General features: G+C 40.2%; 1 protein-coding gene across 8 annotated transcripts in view; it reads right to left on the bottom strand.

Annotated features, from left to right (window-relative positions):
* The window catches only part of ankrd44 (ankyrin repeat domain 44), a 207,773-nt gene that overhangs the window by 88,464 nt on the left and 105,711 nt on the right, over positions 1–13,598 (bottom strand). For all 8 annotated transcript variants that reach the window (XM_028807658.2, XM_028807655.2, XM_028807660.2 and 5 more), the window contains exons 6-7: positions 5,711–5,798; positions 3,608–3,750 (exon numbers count right to left, since the gene is read on the bottom strand). In XM_028807658.2, coding sequence (XP_028663491.1) covers positions 3,608–3,750; positions 5,711–5,798 — 231 coding nt within the window. The remainder of the gene's footprint in view (positions 1–3,607; positions 3,751–5,710; positions 5,799–13,598) is intronic.

Below are 13,598 nucleotides of genomic sequence, written 5' to 3'. Positions count from 1 at the left end.
TGAGTAGGCTGCCTGCTGCCAGTGCTGATTGACACATTTGCAAAACAAAGACGCTGATGACGTGGTGTGAGGGAATTTAAGGTGGCCTGGCATTACGGATATTTTCGGAGGCTTCAGGGATTCTAGTTTTAAGCTCCAGATTTGTTTTGTTGTTCAAATTTGCTTTATAGCTATATGCTGTAGGAGTTAATGTTAGACAAGCACTCAAGCCTGTTCACAGAGAGCTATGTGCAAGACATTCCCTTGTGGATTTTCCCTAAAACTTTTATGTTTAGGTCCTTTCTGCGAGTGATAGGTCCTGATTGTGCTTTTGGCAGCATGTGCCTTCTTTTCTATTCTTTTTCTCTCTGTTGCTGCTAATATTCATCTTTAAATCAGTGACATAGTCTTTATACAGTGGAACCTCGGTTCACGAATGTCTCGGTACACGTACAACTCGGTTTACGACCAAAAAGTTCGCCAATCTTTTGCCTCGGTTCACGACCACACACTCCGTATACGAACAAGCCAGGTTCCCTTTCGGTTTGTACATGTTCAGTCTCTCCCTGTGCATTTCCTGTGCAGCGAGCAAGAGAGAGAGAGTGAGAGAGTGTGGCACACACACACACACACAGAGGCAGCGCGAGAGAGAGGCAGCGCGAGAGACAGAGGCACACACACAGGCAGCGCGAGACAGAGAGAGCTGCGCGCACACACACAGGACCACGCGCGAGAGAGGCAGGAGCACTCTAGACAGACACATACACAGGCGCTCCAGGCTCGCAAAAGAGAGACGCACGCACACACACATAGGAGCGCGAGAGAGACAGAGAGCGAGCGAGGGACGCATAAGGTAGAGAAGGCTTGTTTTTGTTTTCAGTTCTATTTACAGTGATCGGTTCGTAGCCTGCATTGTTGCAATGTTACTTTTCTTGGTGGTTTATTAAATTACAGATTTTTCAAATGTTCATTTTTTCCCCTGTGCTTAAAACTTTTAAAAAAAGTGTTTTTAGAGAGCGGTTCCTAGCACTATAGCGCAAACTATTGCAGTGTTACTTTTCTCTGTTGTTCAAGGTTTTCTCAGTGTTATTCAATGTTTTTACATTTAGTTTACCATTACGCTGTGCATTCTATGGTGTAATTAACTATATTTGTGCTTAAAAACTAAAATATATATATATATATATATATATATATATATATATATATATATATATATATATATATATATATATATATATATATATATACACATACAGTTCGTACGGTCTGGAACGGATTAATTGTATTTACATACAATCCTATGGGAGAAATTGCTTCGGTTCACGACCAACTCGGTTTATGACCATAGTTTTGGAACGAATTATGGTCGTGAACCGAGGTTCCACTGTATATATATATTTTTATTTTTATGTGCCAGGTGGTCGTGGTAGAAGCTAAAGCTCTCTGCTCAGAAGAAGAGACCAGGACAGAAAAAGACATAAAGAGTGAAAGACAAGAAGTTAGAAAAGGCGTGCATGAGGTATTTTAGAGGTGAGCAAGTGAAGAAGCCACCAAACTGAGTAAGCAGGAGACTGCTATAGCCAACCCAGAGTGACAAAAGGCTCTTGTTTTTTTCTCTTTATTTTGTTCATTGTGTTCTCTTTTAATTCCTCTTTTGCATGCTTGATTTTCATTTATCATATGCTTAGCTTCCTTGGAGTTATCCTTAGTTCTGAGGATCACTACAACAGCCTCTAGTATACTAACATGACTTTGCACACAACATGTTTTAGAATCAGATTACCTTTACAGACCATATGTTCTAGAATATAAGGTTTGATATGGTCAGTACTGAGGGGCATTAATACTTTGTATGGTTCTGTGATGAGAGGGGTCTATGACATTGGGAGTTTTTAAATAAAAACAGAGCAGCTCAAGTTCAGTGGGCGTGGGTGCTCGTGTGGCCCCGGATGGTTAATGGACTGATTGGGAATGGTCGCACTTGCATGTGAGTGCACAATTGAGACACTGCACCTACTGAAGGATAAAAGGGGAGACTAGCAGGAAGCAAGAGGTCAAATAGAAACTAAACTAAGGAGGGAAGTGTGGAGATTAAAAGGGAAAGGATGTGAAAGAGATGTATGAGCAGAATTGTGCTAATATGGAGAAGAAGCAGGCAGTTGGAGACAGAGGTCGCTCCTGCTTAGCTTACCAGTGAGCGGGAGCAACCTACCTGCTCAGAAGTCCCCCCCCATGTAAGGCCAAATAATGCCAGCAGAAGATTATTGAGGAAGGCTAGTAGTAACACACCCCAGAAAATGAAGGACTGGTGGCAGAGGTTGAAGCCATGAATAATATTTAACTGCACCTATTGGTAGATGTCTCCTCTTACTGCAAGGATCCCATCTGGGCTAAGCAGAGAGGATGTCAGTTAAGAAGGGAACGCCATGGCTCACGATTGTTTTTAAAAGGACAGATTCGGCGTGGGGTTTTAACCTCATTTTAAGGACTATTTGTTTTATTTATGGATTGATGTTAACCTCCACAAAAGTTACTGTTTTTATGGATTATTTAATTATTAAAGATTGTAGCACTGCTCTTTTTGGACACTTTTGTTTTTTTGTTATAAAAGCACTAGCACTTGCACCTTCCCTCGTGTGTATGTGTGTGTCCTCATTTGACTGGCTCATCCCATTCATGTTAAGAGGCAGTTCTGGGTCAGACTGGTGTCGAGGATGGCCAACCTGAACCATCACAGGTTCAAGATCACAAACACCATTACATGTGTTCATGAGAATCAAACTGTTTTGAAAATGATGACATGCTGTGCTCTTGATGAGGAAAACTTTATTGTGGTAGAGCTTACAGTAATTACCAAAATTACCAAATTAAAATCCATACAAACTGTTTTAATTGAACAGTCAGTAGTCATTGTGTATACCCAAAAACTCCAATTTGACACAAGTGACTACAAAAAGTATTTACTATATAATAAATCACTAAGGCCTATGTGTCCAGCTCCTCTGAGCAATCTGATTGGTCAGTTTGGCTTTGGTGATGCGACAAAAGAGAAAGAGCAAGTGTGAGTTGCATAGAGAGGCGTAAAGGTGTATGAGGCATGCTTACAGAGTCACCTTCAAAGATGGCAAGTATAAACCGGGCAGGAGGTGAGAAAGGTGCCTCAAAAATAATAACAGAAGGCTCTATGGGAACACCTAAGGAGACAGAACTCCTGTGAAGAGACATTCACACACTGGTGAATACAAAGGAAAGATGCTGAAGGTACATGTAGGGCAAGAGATAGAATTTTTTTTTAATTATTTTATTACCAGTCTTTGATGGGTACCATGGCTAGTAATTATATACAACAGTCTACAAGCTGTGAAGAATTTATCTTCAGAAGAGGTACATGTGCATGTTATGATATGAAAATATTATTGCTATATTTAGAGATCAAACCAGTCATGTTTAGTGACATATGACTCATCTAGCTGTGATTTTTTTACCAAGCACTACCTAAGATTTCATATTTGCTTTTAAATTACTAATTTCCTAAAGCAAATAAAAAGATGCATACACCTAAATGTTTTTTTTTATTTTGATAAGAAAATAGGTTTCTTTATGGTGAAAAAAATCTGCAGAATACCTCAACTGCAAGGTTCAGAAAGTGCTTCACAACACAGATCTGGCCATTGGATGCCGCTGCATGGAGGGGTGTGTACCCCCGCTTGTCCTTGCAGGAAACCTCTGCTCCATGATTGATAAGCAAAGACACCACTTCCAGGTGACCTACAAACAGACAAACAAACTGTGTTAACAGAAGTGTGATATGATGAAACACACACACTAGTCTGAACACATACCAGAATTACTAAAAAGAAAGAAAATTAATAAAAAGGAAAAACCTCTGACTTGGCAGTCACAGTTAGACATTATGCAGGTGTACTGCCATTGGTATAAAGCATCCCCTGTAGCGTTTCTTGACACACTTCTGCTGAATAATTCATTGGCTGAAGTGCTCAGTGTTGGCGTGTCAGAGAGAGGATGTTCAACATTGTTCATAATGGCACTCAAGTTTTGTTTTAACTCTTCCCCTTGCTATGACCTCCAGGGGGTACGGAGTGCATTTCATAACTGAGTCTGCCCTTTTAATTAGCTTGTTAATTCGATATGCCTCACTTGAAGTGATGTTACCAGCTCAGCACGCCACAGATTATTAAATTGCACTGGACACCAAAGTTATAGAAGATATAAAGGATGTCACCTCCCACAATGAAGAACGCAGACACCTAAAGAATAAGAACCTGCTTTCTTATATAATTCTTCTGTGTTTTCTGAGACCAGTTCAACCTGGTCATTAATGTGGATCCCCAAATACTTGTAGGAGTGGACCACCTCTGCTTCAACTACCTGAATACTGACCGGACATAGCGGCTCTTTGGTGAGGTGAAAGTCAATAACCAGTTCCTTGGTTTTGCTGATGTTACATGTAAGTTGCAGAAAATTCTTTTGCCGCCAAGAAGCAAGGTTCTCTACCAGACTCCTATATTCTGTCTCATCCCCATTACCAATACACACAATACACAAGTGGCAGATAAATAAACATTTACATTTTAATTTTGTGAATTGCTAATGCCAAATCAGGAACAATTCAACCCATATGAAAAAATAAGCTAAATATTTTAAAATATTCTGTTCTAAACAGGGGGCGGCACGGTGGCGCAGTGGTAACGCTGCTGCCTCGCAGTTAGGAGACCTGGGTTCGCTTCCCGGGTCCTCCCTGAGTGGAGTTTGCATGTTCTTCCCGTGTCTGCGTGGGTTTCCTCCCACAGTCCAAAGACATGCAGGTTAGGTGGATTGGCGATTCTAAATTGGCCCTAGTGTGTGCCCTGCGGTGGGTTGGCACTCTGCCCGGGGTTTGTTTCTTGCCTTGCGCCCTCTGTTGGATTGGCTCCAGCAGACCCCGTAACCCTGTAGTTAGGATATAGCAGGTTGGATAATGGATGGATTGATGTTTGTGACGGTGGCACGGTGGCACTGCTGCCTCGCAGTTGGGAGATCTGGGGACCTGGGTTCGCTTCCCAGGTCCTCCGTGCATGGAGTTTGCATGTTCTCCCCGTGTCTGCGTGGGTTTCCTCCGGGCGCTCCGGTTTCCTCCCACAGTCCAAAGACATGCAGGTTAGGTGGACTGGCGATTCTAAATTGGCCCTAGTGTGTGCTTGGTGTGTGTGGGTGTGTTTGTGTGTGTCCTGCGGTGGGTTGGCACCCTGCCCGGGATTGGTTCCTGCCTTGTGCCCTGTGTTGGCTGGGATTGGCTCCAGCAGACCCCCGATGACCCTGTGTTCAGATTCAGCAGGTTGGAAAATGGATGGATGGATGTTCTAAACAGTTTTTCAGAACCCAATTGACATTACCTGTAAAATCAGGTTATATTATATATATGTCAGGTCATATTCAGGTTTAAATACTAAAATAATGAAAATTGCTGAAAAAACATACATACAAGTAAAAATAAAAGAAAATACAATAACATGAGTTTATGTATTAGAAAACGTCTCCTTGTCTGCGTTATGCTAAACAGAAATATTAATAGTTCAAGATGCAAAAAAGTGCATCATATGTTATCACAACCATAACATTGTGGGTGCACAAATAACAGCCTTAGGCCCCCAGGCCTATTTAAGACCCCCTTGGTGATTTCTAAGGACAATCCAGCTCTTACAAACTACCAGTCTAACTGACTGCTTACCCATATAGGCAGCCCAGTGCAGTGCTCTTCGGTCCTTTTTGTCAAAGGCATTGATGTTGGCCCCTTTTGCCAGTAACAGATTCACCATCTGAAACACAAAATAAAGCAAACTGTAAGATGCAAACACTGCCACCGCTGCACCAGAGATCACAATCAATGCCCAAACAACAGGCTACACTGGGCTCACTTGTTTTAGTAACTCAATCAAATTTTAGTTAATTAATCAAATCTCCATTTGGAATTAAAAAAAAATCATATTTTAAATTTATTTGTTACTAAGAGTTGCCTAACACCCAATGCTTTGTGTAAAGAAGTAAGTGCAGCATTGGACTTCCCAACTTTTTACACTACTATTGGTGTGAGATTTATAACATGGTACACTCTTTTTTTGTATTGTTATTTGCTTTATATTTAGAGGATGCCAAATGCAGAAATGCCTGTGAAATGCCACACTTGTCTTTCAAAGGATGCAAAATGTGAAAGTGCTCTCTTTTTGTTTTTATAGCAAATATCAAACTTATATTGAAAATGCCTCATTTACAAGTCAAAGGTCTTGCTTAAATGCACGTTACTAGTTATGTGAAGTGTAGCTCTCACACAAATGGAAAATAGCAGGTGTATGTGGTATGAAAAAGTTTATACCAATTTGAAGATTTTAAAAGTCAGGTGTAATTTGTAAGTCAAATGCAAAGGGCAAATATAAAATATTAATCAGCACGTTTAACAGTAAATGGCCATTGTGAAATCGAAAAGCCAAGTTGTTAGACAGGTATTTCATACAAATGAGCTTCACCACCTACAGTGTTATGAATGACGAGTCTACATTGAGTTATATGCTTCAAGTGCTTGTCCAAGTTTGACTTTCTGAACTTATTTTCTTACATCTCTGTCTTGTTCGCCCCTTCAATTTCAGTGTCTTCAGCACAGATTAAGTTTGCTCACTACATCTGAAACAATTCCTTTAATATGAACTGAAAGAGCAACAGTTAAAAGAGAGATCCATGGGGCCTTTACTGAGGACCTCGACCCACGTGGAACAGTCTCCTCGTATCTGTGCTCATTGTCTGTAACCATTAATCAGCTTAAAACCCAAGCTCATAAGTTAGCTCTGAGGTCAAGGTGTTCTTCTTTCACATATTGGCCAACATTTTTACATTAGCATTTACATGTTTGGCTAACACCGTAATCCAAGGCAGCTCACAACATCTGAGATATGACTGGTTACATTTCTTTTGTTTTTCCAACTAGAGAACAGACAGGTGAAGTGACTTGTTCGTGGTTGCATGAACCCACAACCTTAGGCAAGCCCGGATTAAGATGCCCAGAGGCCCCTGGGTGACTTAGCTCCTTAACACGGGGTTGATAATAAGTTTAACAATGTGAACATGGTCACTCGATTGTTTAATGCAGCATAGTATTTTCCACTGTTGATTTTGCTGCACGGAGATTTGATTGCTTCATCGTTTCACCATTGGAAATGGTGAAAAAAACCCTTAACAGAAAGTTGATAATACTTTTAAAAATGCAGATACCCAGTTGTTTAATGCAGTGAGGTATTTCCCACTCTTGCTTTTGCCTTGTCGAGACTCGAATGCTTCATCAAGCCTGGAGTTTATTGCTAAAAAGGTGCCTTGCTGTCACAGGCCCCTGGGTGCACACCGACAGTGCCCTAATGGTAAATCCGTCCCTGACCTCAAGACTCAAGTCCACTAGGTCACACTGCCTGCCAACAATTTTAAACCGTATAAAATGCTTTCTGAAAGTCAAAATTTAATTACATCCAATGCTTTGCTTTCATCTACTTTCCAATCTGCTTGCATAAAAATAGCCAGATTTTTCTGGCAGAATCTTTCTTTCTTAAACCCGGCATGCTTCTCATCAAAAGTGACGTCAAAATTTATTTACAAAAGATCATATTTAATTTCTTACAGTACAACTGCTAAAATCTCATCAGGCCAGTGGGGTTTTTATTTATTTTCCATGCAGGTTGCATCCAAAACAAGTAACAAGCTAATTTCTACTTCTGCTTGAGGTGTTCGATTTATTACTTCTTTTGTAAATGCTTTCTTTTCATTCATGTGCTATTTCCTACACTTTTTAAATGGTCTATTCTTGCCCATCTTGGGGTTCACTTAAATTGCCCCCCATTGCTTTTTATTACAGTAGCAGAAAAAAATTCTGCCTGTCCTGCCTTTCAACGCAGTTCCTTTTTCAGCTTCTCTCGTAACATTTCAGGCTTTGTTTAGATTTCTAGTAGCAGGTTCTGGTATTCGTATAGCTCTGATTTTTTAATCTTCTTGTAGGGAGATCTTTTAAGTTTTAAATTTTAAAAAATGTCTGTTTATCCATTGAAGTGATTTATTCTACGTTTTCCTTTTTGTTTATTTATGGAATATATTTATTTTCTACATCAATCAAGATTTGGTGGCACAATGGTCAGTGTCGCAACCTTAAACTTATTCAAGTGACCCACTGAATATGCTTTACATTGTAGGCTATGGGGCACAGAGGAAAAACTTAAAAACTTACCAGATATGTCAATGTTCCAAGCCAAGACAGATGTCATGTATTGATTTGCATCTTCTGTGATCCCAATGCATGTTTGAACAACAAAAGGGATCTGGAAATAGTCATTTTATCCTATGTTCCTGGTGCTGTTTCTCTCATTATAAGCACATGTTTTCTGTTCACTTGTGCTAATTCCCACATAAATAAATAAGTATATCGAAACAAAACCAACCACATGGGATGGAAAGTTTACTGTGATTTGGTCTTTTCAGGGGAAATCATACATTGGGGTGTGAGAGATTGTTGAGCTGGAAGGCTAAGTGCTCAGCTATCAGGCATGGCTGGTCTTCTTTTAAAATGGTGAATCGCATAATATTGGTGTTTCTTGTTGAAAAATGACATGCATAAACTATTTACACAGTTGATAAAGTGTACAATAGCCACAATGATAAGGGTGCCTATTTACATACTGGAAATTTAGGTTTTTATGAATTTCAGCTTGTAGGTTTAGTGATTTAATCACCATTGATGTTTCTCAGCTGTGACAAGCCACTACAGTAAAATGCAATTTGGATACCCTGAAATTTTAGAGCATTAGAAAAAATAGGTGAGAATAGGTCTAGAGAAAAAAAAAAAAAAGAGTTTGATGACCACGCTGAAACTTCTATGTCAGTCAAGTGCAAAAGCCTTATCAAAATTCACAATGTCAAGAGAAAACACAGACTTGCAAGAATGTGATCCAGGCAGGACACAGATCCACAGCCCTCTTTGAAGAGAACACAGTCTGCTGGTGGATCTCATTGTCTCGCAGGGACTGCATTTTTTGCTAGGCAGCTGTCACAATAGATAGACAAAAGAAAATAGGAGCAGTGCTTTGAAATCCAACAATGAACGCCTCCCCAGCACCCGTTGCAAAAACCTGATCCTGCAGGTAACCTTGTCATTTGAAGCGCTAAGAAGACAGTCATATCTCACCTCATTCATTCTTAGTAGGTTCAGGAAGCTGCTTAGAATTGACACAAATTGCATCCCAATCATCACTGGCTGCTTCAAATGCAAAAAGTCATGTATTGCTCAGTATCAGTGTAGAAAAAAAGAGATTGATTCAAGCTTCTGGACAGTCCAAGAATTTCTGAAGTAATCAAACTTTTCTCATTATTCTCTGCTGTCTTTTATGTTGTGTTCCTATTCAATACTATACTAGCCGTTTCCCTCGGCTCCACCTGCATAGTAGTGAACCAGGACAAACTTTAAAAAATCAATAAACAAAATGGTATCACTAGCTAAGCGGAAGCAAGTTATGCTGTGAAACGCAGCAGTAGACCGACTCCCCACTCCTGACGCCACGCTTCCCCCTGCCCTGAACCCACAGCCTCTGTCTCGGATTAGCGCGAATATATCGTTTCTGCAAGCGAACTACGATTCTTAGCGCTATGAGTGTTTAGAAAGGCAACTACCAATAAATAAAATGTATTATTATTATGACAGAAGTCGCAAAATCAACTGGAACATTCAAACAACGGGGCGGCACGGTGGCGCAGTGGTAGCGCTGCTGCCTCGCAGTTAGGAGACCCGGGTTCGCTTCCCGGGTCCACCCTGCGTGGAGTTTGCATGTTCTCCCCGTGTCTGCGTGGGTTTCCTCCGGGCGCTCCGGTTTCCTCCCACAGTCCAAAGACATGCAGGTTAGGTGGATTGGTGTTTCTAAATTGGCCCTAGTGTGTGCTGGGTGTGTGGGTGTGTTTGTGTGTGTCCTGCGGTGGGTTGGCACCCTGCCCGGGATTGGTTCCCTGCCTTGTGCCCTGTGTTGGCTGGGATTGGCTCCAGCAGACCCCCGTGACCCTGTGTTCGGATTCAGCGGGTTGGAAAATGGATGGATGGACATTCAAACAAATTCTAGAAAAAATAAAACAATCTAAATCTGTTAAGTAGTTCTCTCATTTGCTAGCTAAGCAGATGTAAGATACACCCAGAGGCTGGTACATGAATGAGGATGGCCCCGTCCGGCTCCCCCTCACCTCGGCCCGCTGCGTCTCTCTCTTATTCACGCAAATAAATCAGTACTGCAAGCGAACTATGATACTTAGCACAATGAGAGAGGCCGCAAAATCAACCGGAATGTTCAAGCAAATTATAGAAAAAAACCTGATCTAAATCCGTTAAGTAGTTCTTTCTTGAAAAATGGACAGACAGACAGACAGATGTTGGATTTTATATATATAGAGATGACGTACAGGATGGCAAAGTGGTAGCGCTTCCATCCTACAGTATGGAGACCAGGGTTTACGTCCCAGGTCCTCCCTGCTTGGAATTTGCATGGTCTCCATGTCTCTGTGTGGGTTTCCTCCAACTGTCCAAAGATATGCAGGTTAGGTGAACTGGCAAAGCTAAATTGGCCCTAAAGAGTGGTCTGTGTGTGTGTGTGTGTGTGTGTGTGTGTGTGTGTGTTCGCCCCCCTGCAATGGACTGATATCATGCCTTGTGCCCTATATGAGCGCCATGTGCAACTCTGGTTTAGTAAACGGCATAACTACAAGATGTACAGTTTGTGCAATTTATGTACTGAATGTTTGTCATCACAGGGTGGTGTAGCACTGCTGCCTTGCAGTTAGGAGACCCAGGTTTGCTTCCCAGGTCCTCCCTTCGTGGAGTTTGCGTGTTCTCCCCATGTCTGTGTGGGTTTCCTCCCACAGTCCAAAGACATGCAGATTAGGTGCATTGGCGATCCTAAATTGTCCCTAGTGTGTGCTTGGTGTGGGTGTGTGTGCGTGTGTGTCCTGCGGTGGGCTGGCACCCTGCCCAGGGTTTGTACCTGCCTTGCACCCTGTGCTGGCTGGGACTGGCTCCAGCAGACCCCCGTGACCCTGTGTTAGGATATAGCGGGTTGGATAATTGATGGATGGATGTTTGTCATCACCTTTTCACTATTTCTAATACAGTATATACAGAGAACAAGCACAAGTAATGATCAGTTGTGGTTTTAGATGGCCAAAACAAAAAGCTGTGTTCAGTTATATCTATCTATTATAAAAAGAAATCCTGTCCCCTGTCCTGATAGTCTACGATACGTGATCTTTCTTGGAAGATAATTTAAAGACCCGCGAGACAAAAGAGACCTGCCACAGTGCGTCTCACAGGAACATAGAACGAGAGTCTTGCAAGACACACCCTACTTACAAGCAATATCAAAAAAAAAACAAATCAGTAGTGTAAAGGCAGGCATGCAGCACACACAGCTCCAGGGCTCTCAGTGCATATAAAGTGTATAAGGTCAATATGGTAGAAATGAATAGGGTAGAAATGAAACATCGACGATTAAACGAAGAAGCGCAGAAAAAAGAGACTCAAATGCATTGGACAGAAAAAAGAGCAAAAAAGAATAATCAAGGTGCAAATTCAGAAAATAAGGAAAGTAATTATCAGCGTGGAACAAGTGGAATTGAAAAAAAAGCACATCCGATCCGGCTCTTAATTAAATGACAGTGAGTAATATGACAAAGTAGAACTTCACAGAGACGTTTACAAACGTTGGCGCTATACACATATGGAGAAAGTTAAAGGATATGAAACCAGGGAAATTAGAAAATATAAAAAAGTAAAGATCACAGTAGCGCAAACAAACAAACTGCCTTATTTAACTATGCACCAGTCTAACTTTGGTTTTGCACAATAATTACTACACTATTGCACCTTAACACTTAATTCTACTTTATTCACATAATTGTACTTATTTATTATGTTCTACTATACTGTTATCTTTCGATCTATGACTTTTTGTTAATCTAACTGATATTCTTCTAACTTTGCACAGTTTTTGATAAGCGGATCAGGATGCATTTCACTGCGTGTTGTCCTTTATAACTATGCATGTGACAAATAAAGAATCTTGAGAATTTCAAAAACGGAGTTTACTGCACATGCATTTATTGGTTACTTTGTTCATGTATATATATTTATCTGTCTGCTTATTTAAAAACCTAAATTTACCCCAGGAGTCAAAAACATTCTGTCTAGCCCTTGTACAAAAACCTAGAGAAAAGCTGGGGTATCACCTTAGTAACCCCATGTACCTTTGGAACTGTGAGAGGAAAATAGCACAACTTTACAGACAGGAGTCCAATGTAGAACTCTACTTACTTTTTACTTTGTAAAAAAAAAATTATTAAATGTTGATGATGTAGATTGTTTTGTCTGTGCTGAAATTCCAAACAGAGAAACCTGTCCTGACCTCATTAAAAAGATTCAGCATAATGGGACTCGCAAGATTACAAATATTGTTTTTACAGAAGTTCTGAAATAAAAGTGAAACTAATGAAATAGCAACAATTCAAAGAAAAAATAATCTTAAAAGTGTTTACGAACTATGACGCACTCTTAATAGTCGGCGACTTTAATTTTCATGTAGATAATCAATGTGACCAAAAAGTAAAAGAATTTATGAACCTCCTGGACTCTTTTGATTTGAGACAGCTCGTTAATCAGCCTACACATAAAGCAGGTCATACGTTAGACTTAGTAATTACTAAAGGACTAAAAGTTGATATAAAGCAGGTCATTGATACGGGTCTATCAGACCATTTTCTTCTACTTTTTAATATAGAAATAATGATAGAAAACACTCATGAGAAGCATATTGTTAAAAAACGCTTCTTTGACTCATCAGCAACTTTAAAACTTACAAACATTCTAACCAATCAGTCCGTCTATAGTGCCAACTATAATAGCGAGGATAATGTAAATAGTAAGGTGGAAAGATTTAATACTAAAGTGAGGGCTGCTGTTGACATAGTTGCACCTGAAAAGACAGTTAAAAAATCTTCTAGCATTGTTATACCTTGGAAGACCCAAAGAGTGTCAGATTTAAAGAGAACATGCCGTAGAGCTGAGCGTAAATGGAGGAAGACTAAACTAACTATTGACTATGAGATATTAAAAGTTAAAATAACAGAATACAATAACACAGCCCGTCTTGAGAGGCGCTGCTATTTCTCTAAGATTATAAATAACAATGCTAGTAATCCCAGAGTCTTATTTTCGACAATTGATCATCTGTTAAACCCAGGTAACTCAAAGGAATGCCTCCTAAGTACTTCCAGTAAAACCTGTGAGGCTATCGCTGTATTTTTCAATCAAAAAATTAATGATATTAGAAATAACATAGTATATCTCCCCAACACTAAGGATCCCCCGAAACCCCAGTACTCCATAATAAATAAATTAGAGTCTTTCACTAAGATAGATTTACCTGATTTACATAAAATAATTTCTCAAATGAAACCATCCACCTGTGCCCTTGACCCAATACCAACAAATTTTTTCAAAGAAGTATCGGGTGTGCTTATTGATAATGTTCTTGACATAGTAAATTCGTCATTAGATACGG

The sequence above is a fragment of the Erpetoichthys calabaricus genome, chromosome 8 (assembly GCF_900747795.2).
Source record: "Erpetoichthys calabaricus chromosome 8, fErpCal1.3, whole genome shotgun sequence".
Taxonomy (NCBI): domain Eukaryota; kingdom Metazoa; phylum Chordata; class Cladistia; order Polypteriformes; family Polypteridae; genus Erpetoichthys; species Erpetoichthys calabaricus.
This window is presented reverse-complemented; position numbering and strand designations above follow the sequence as displayed.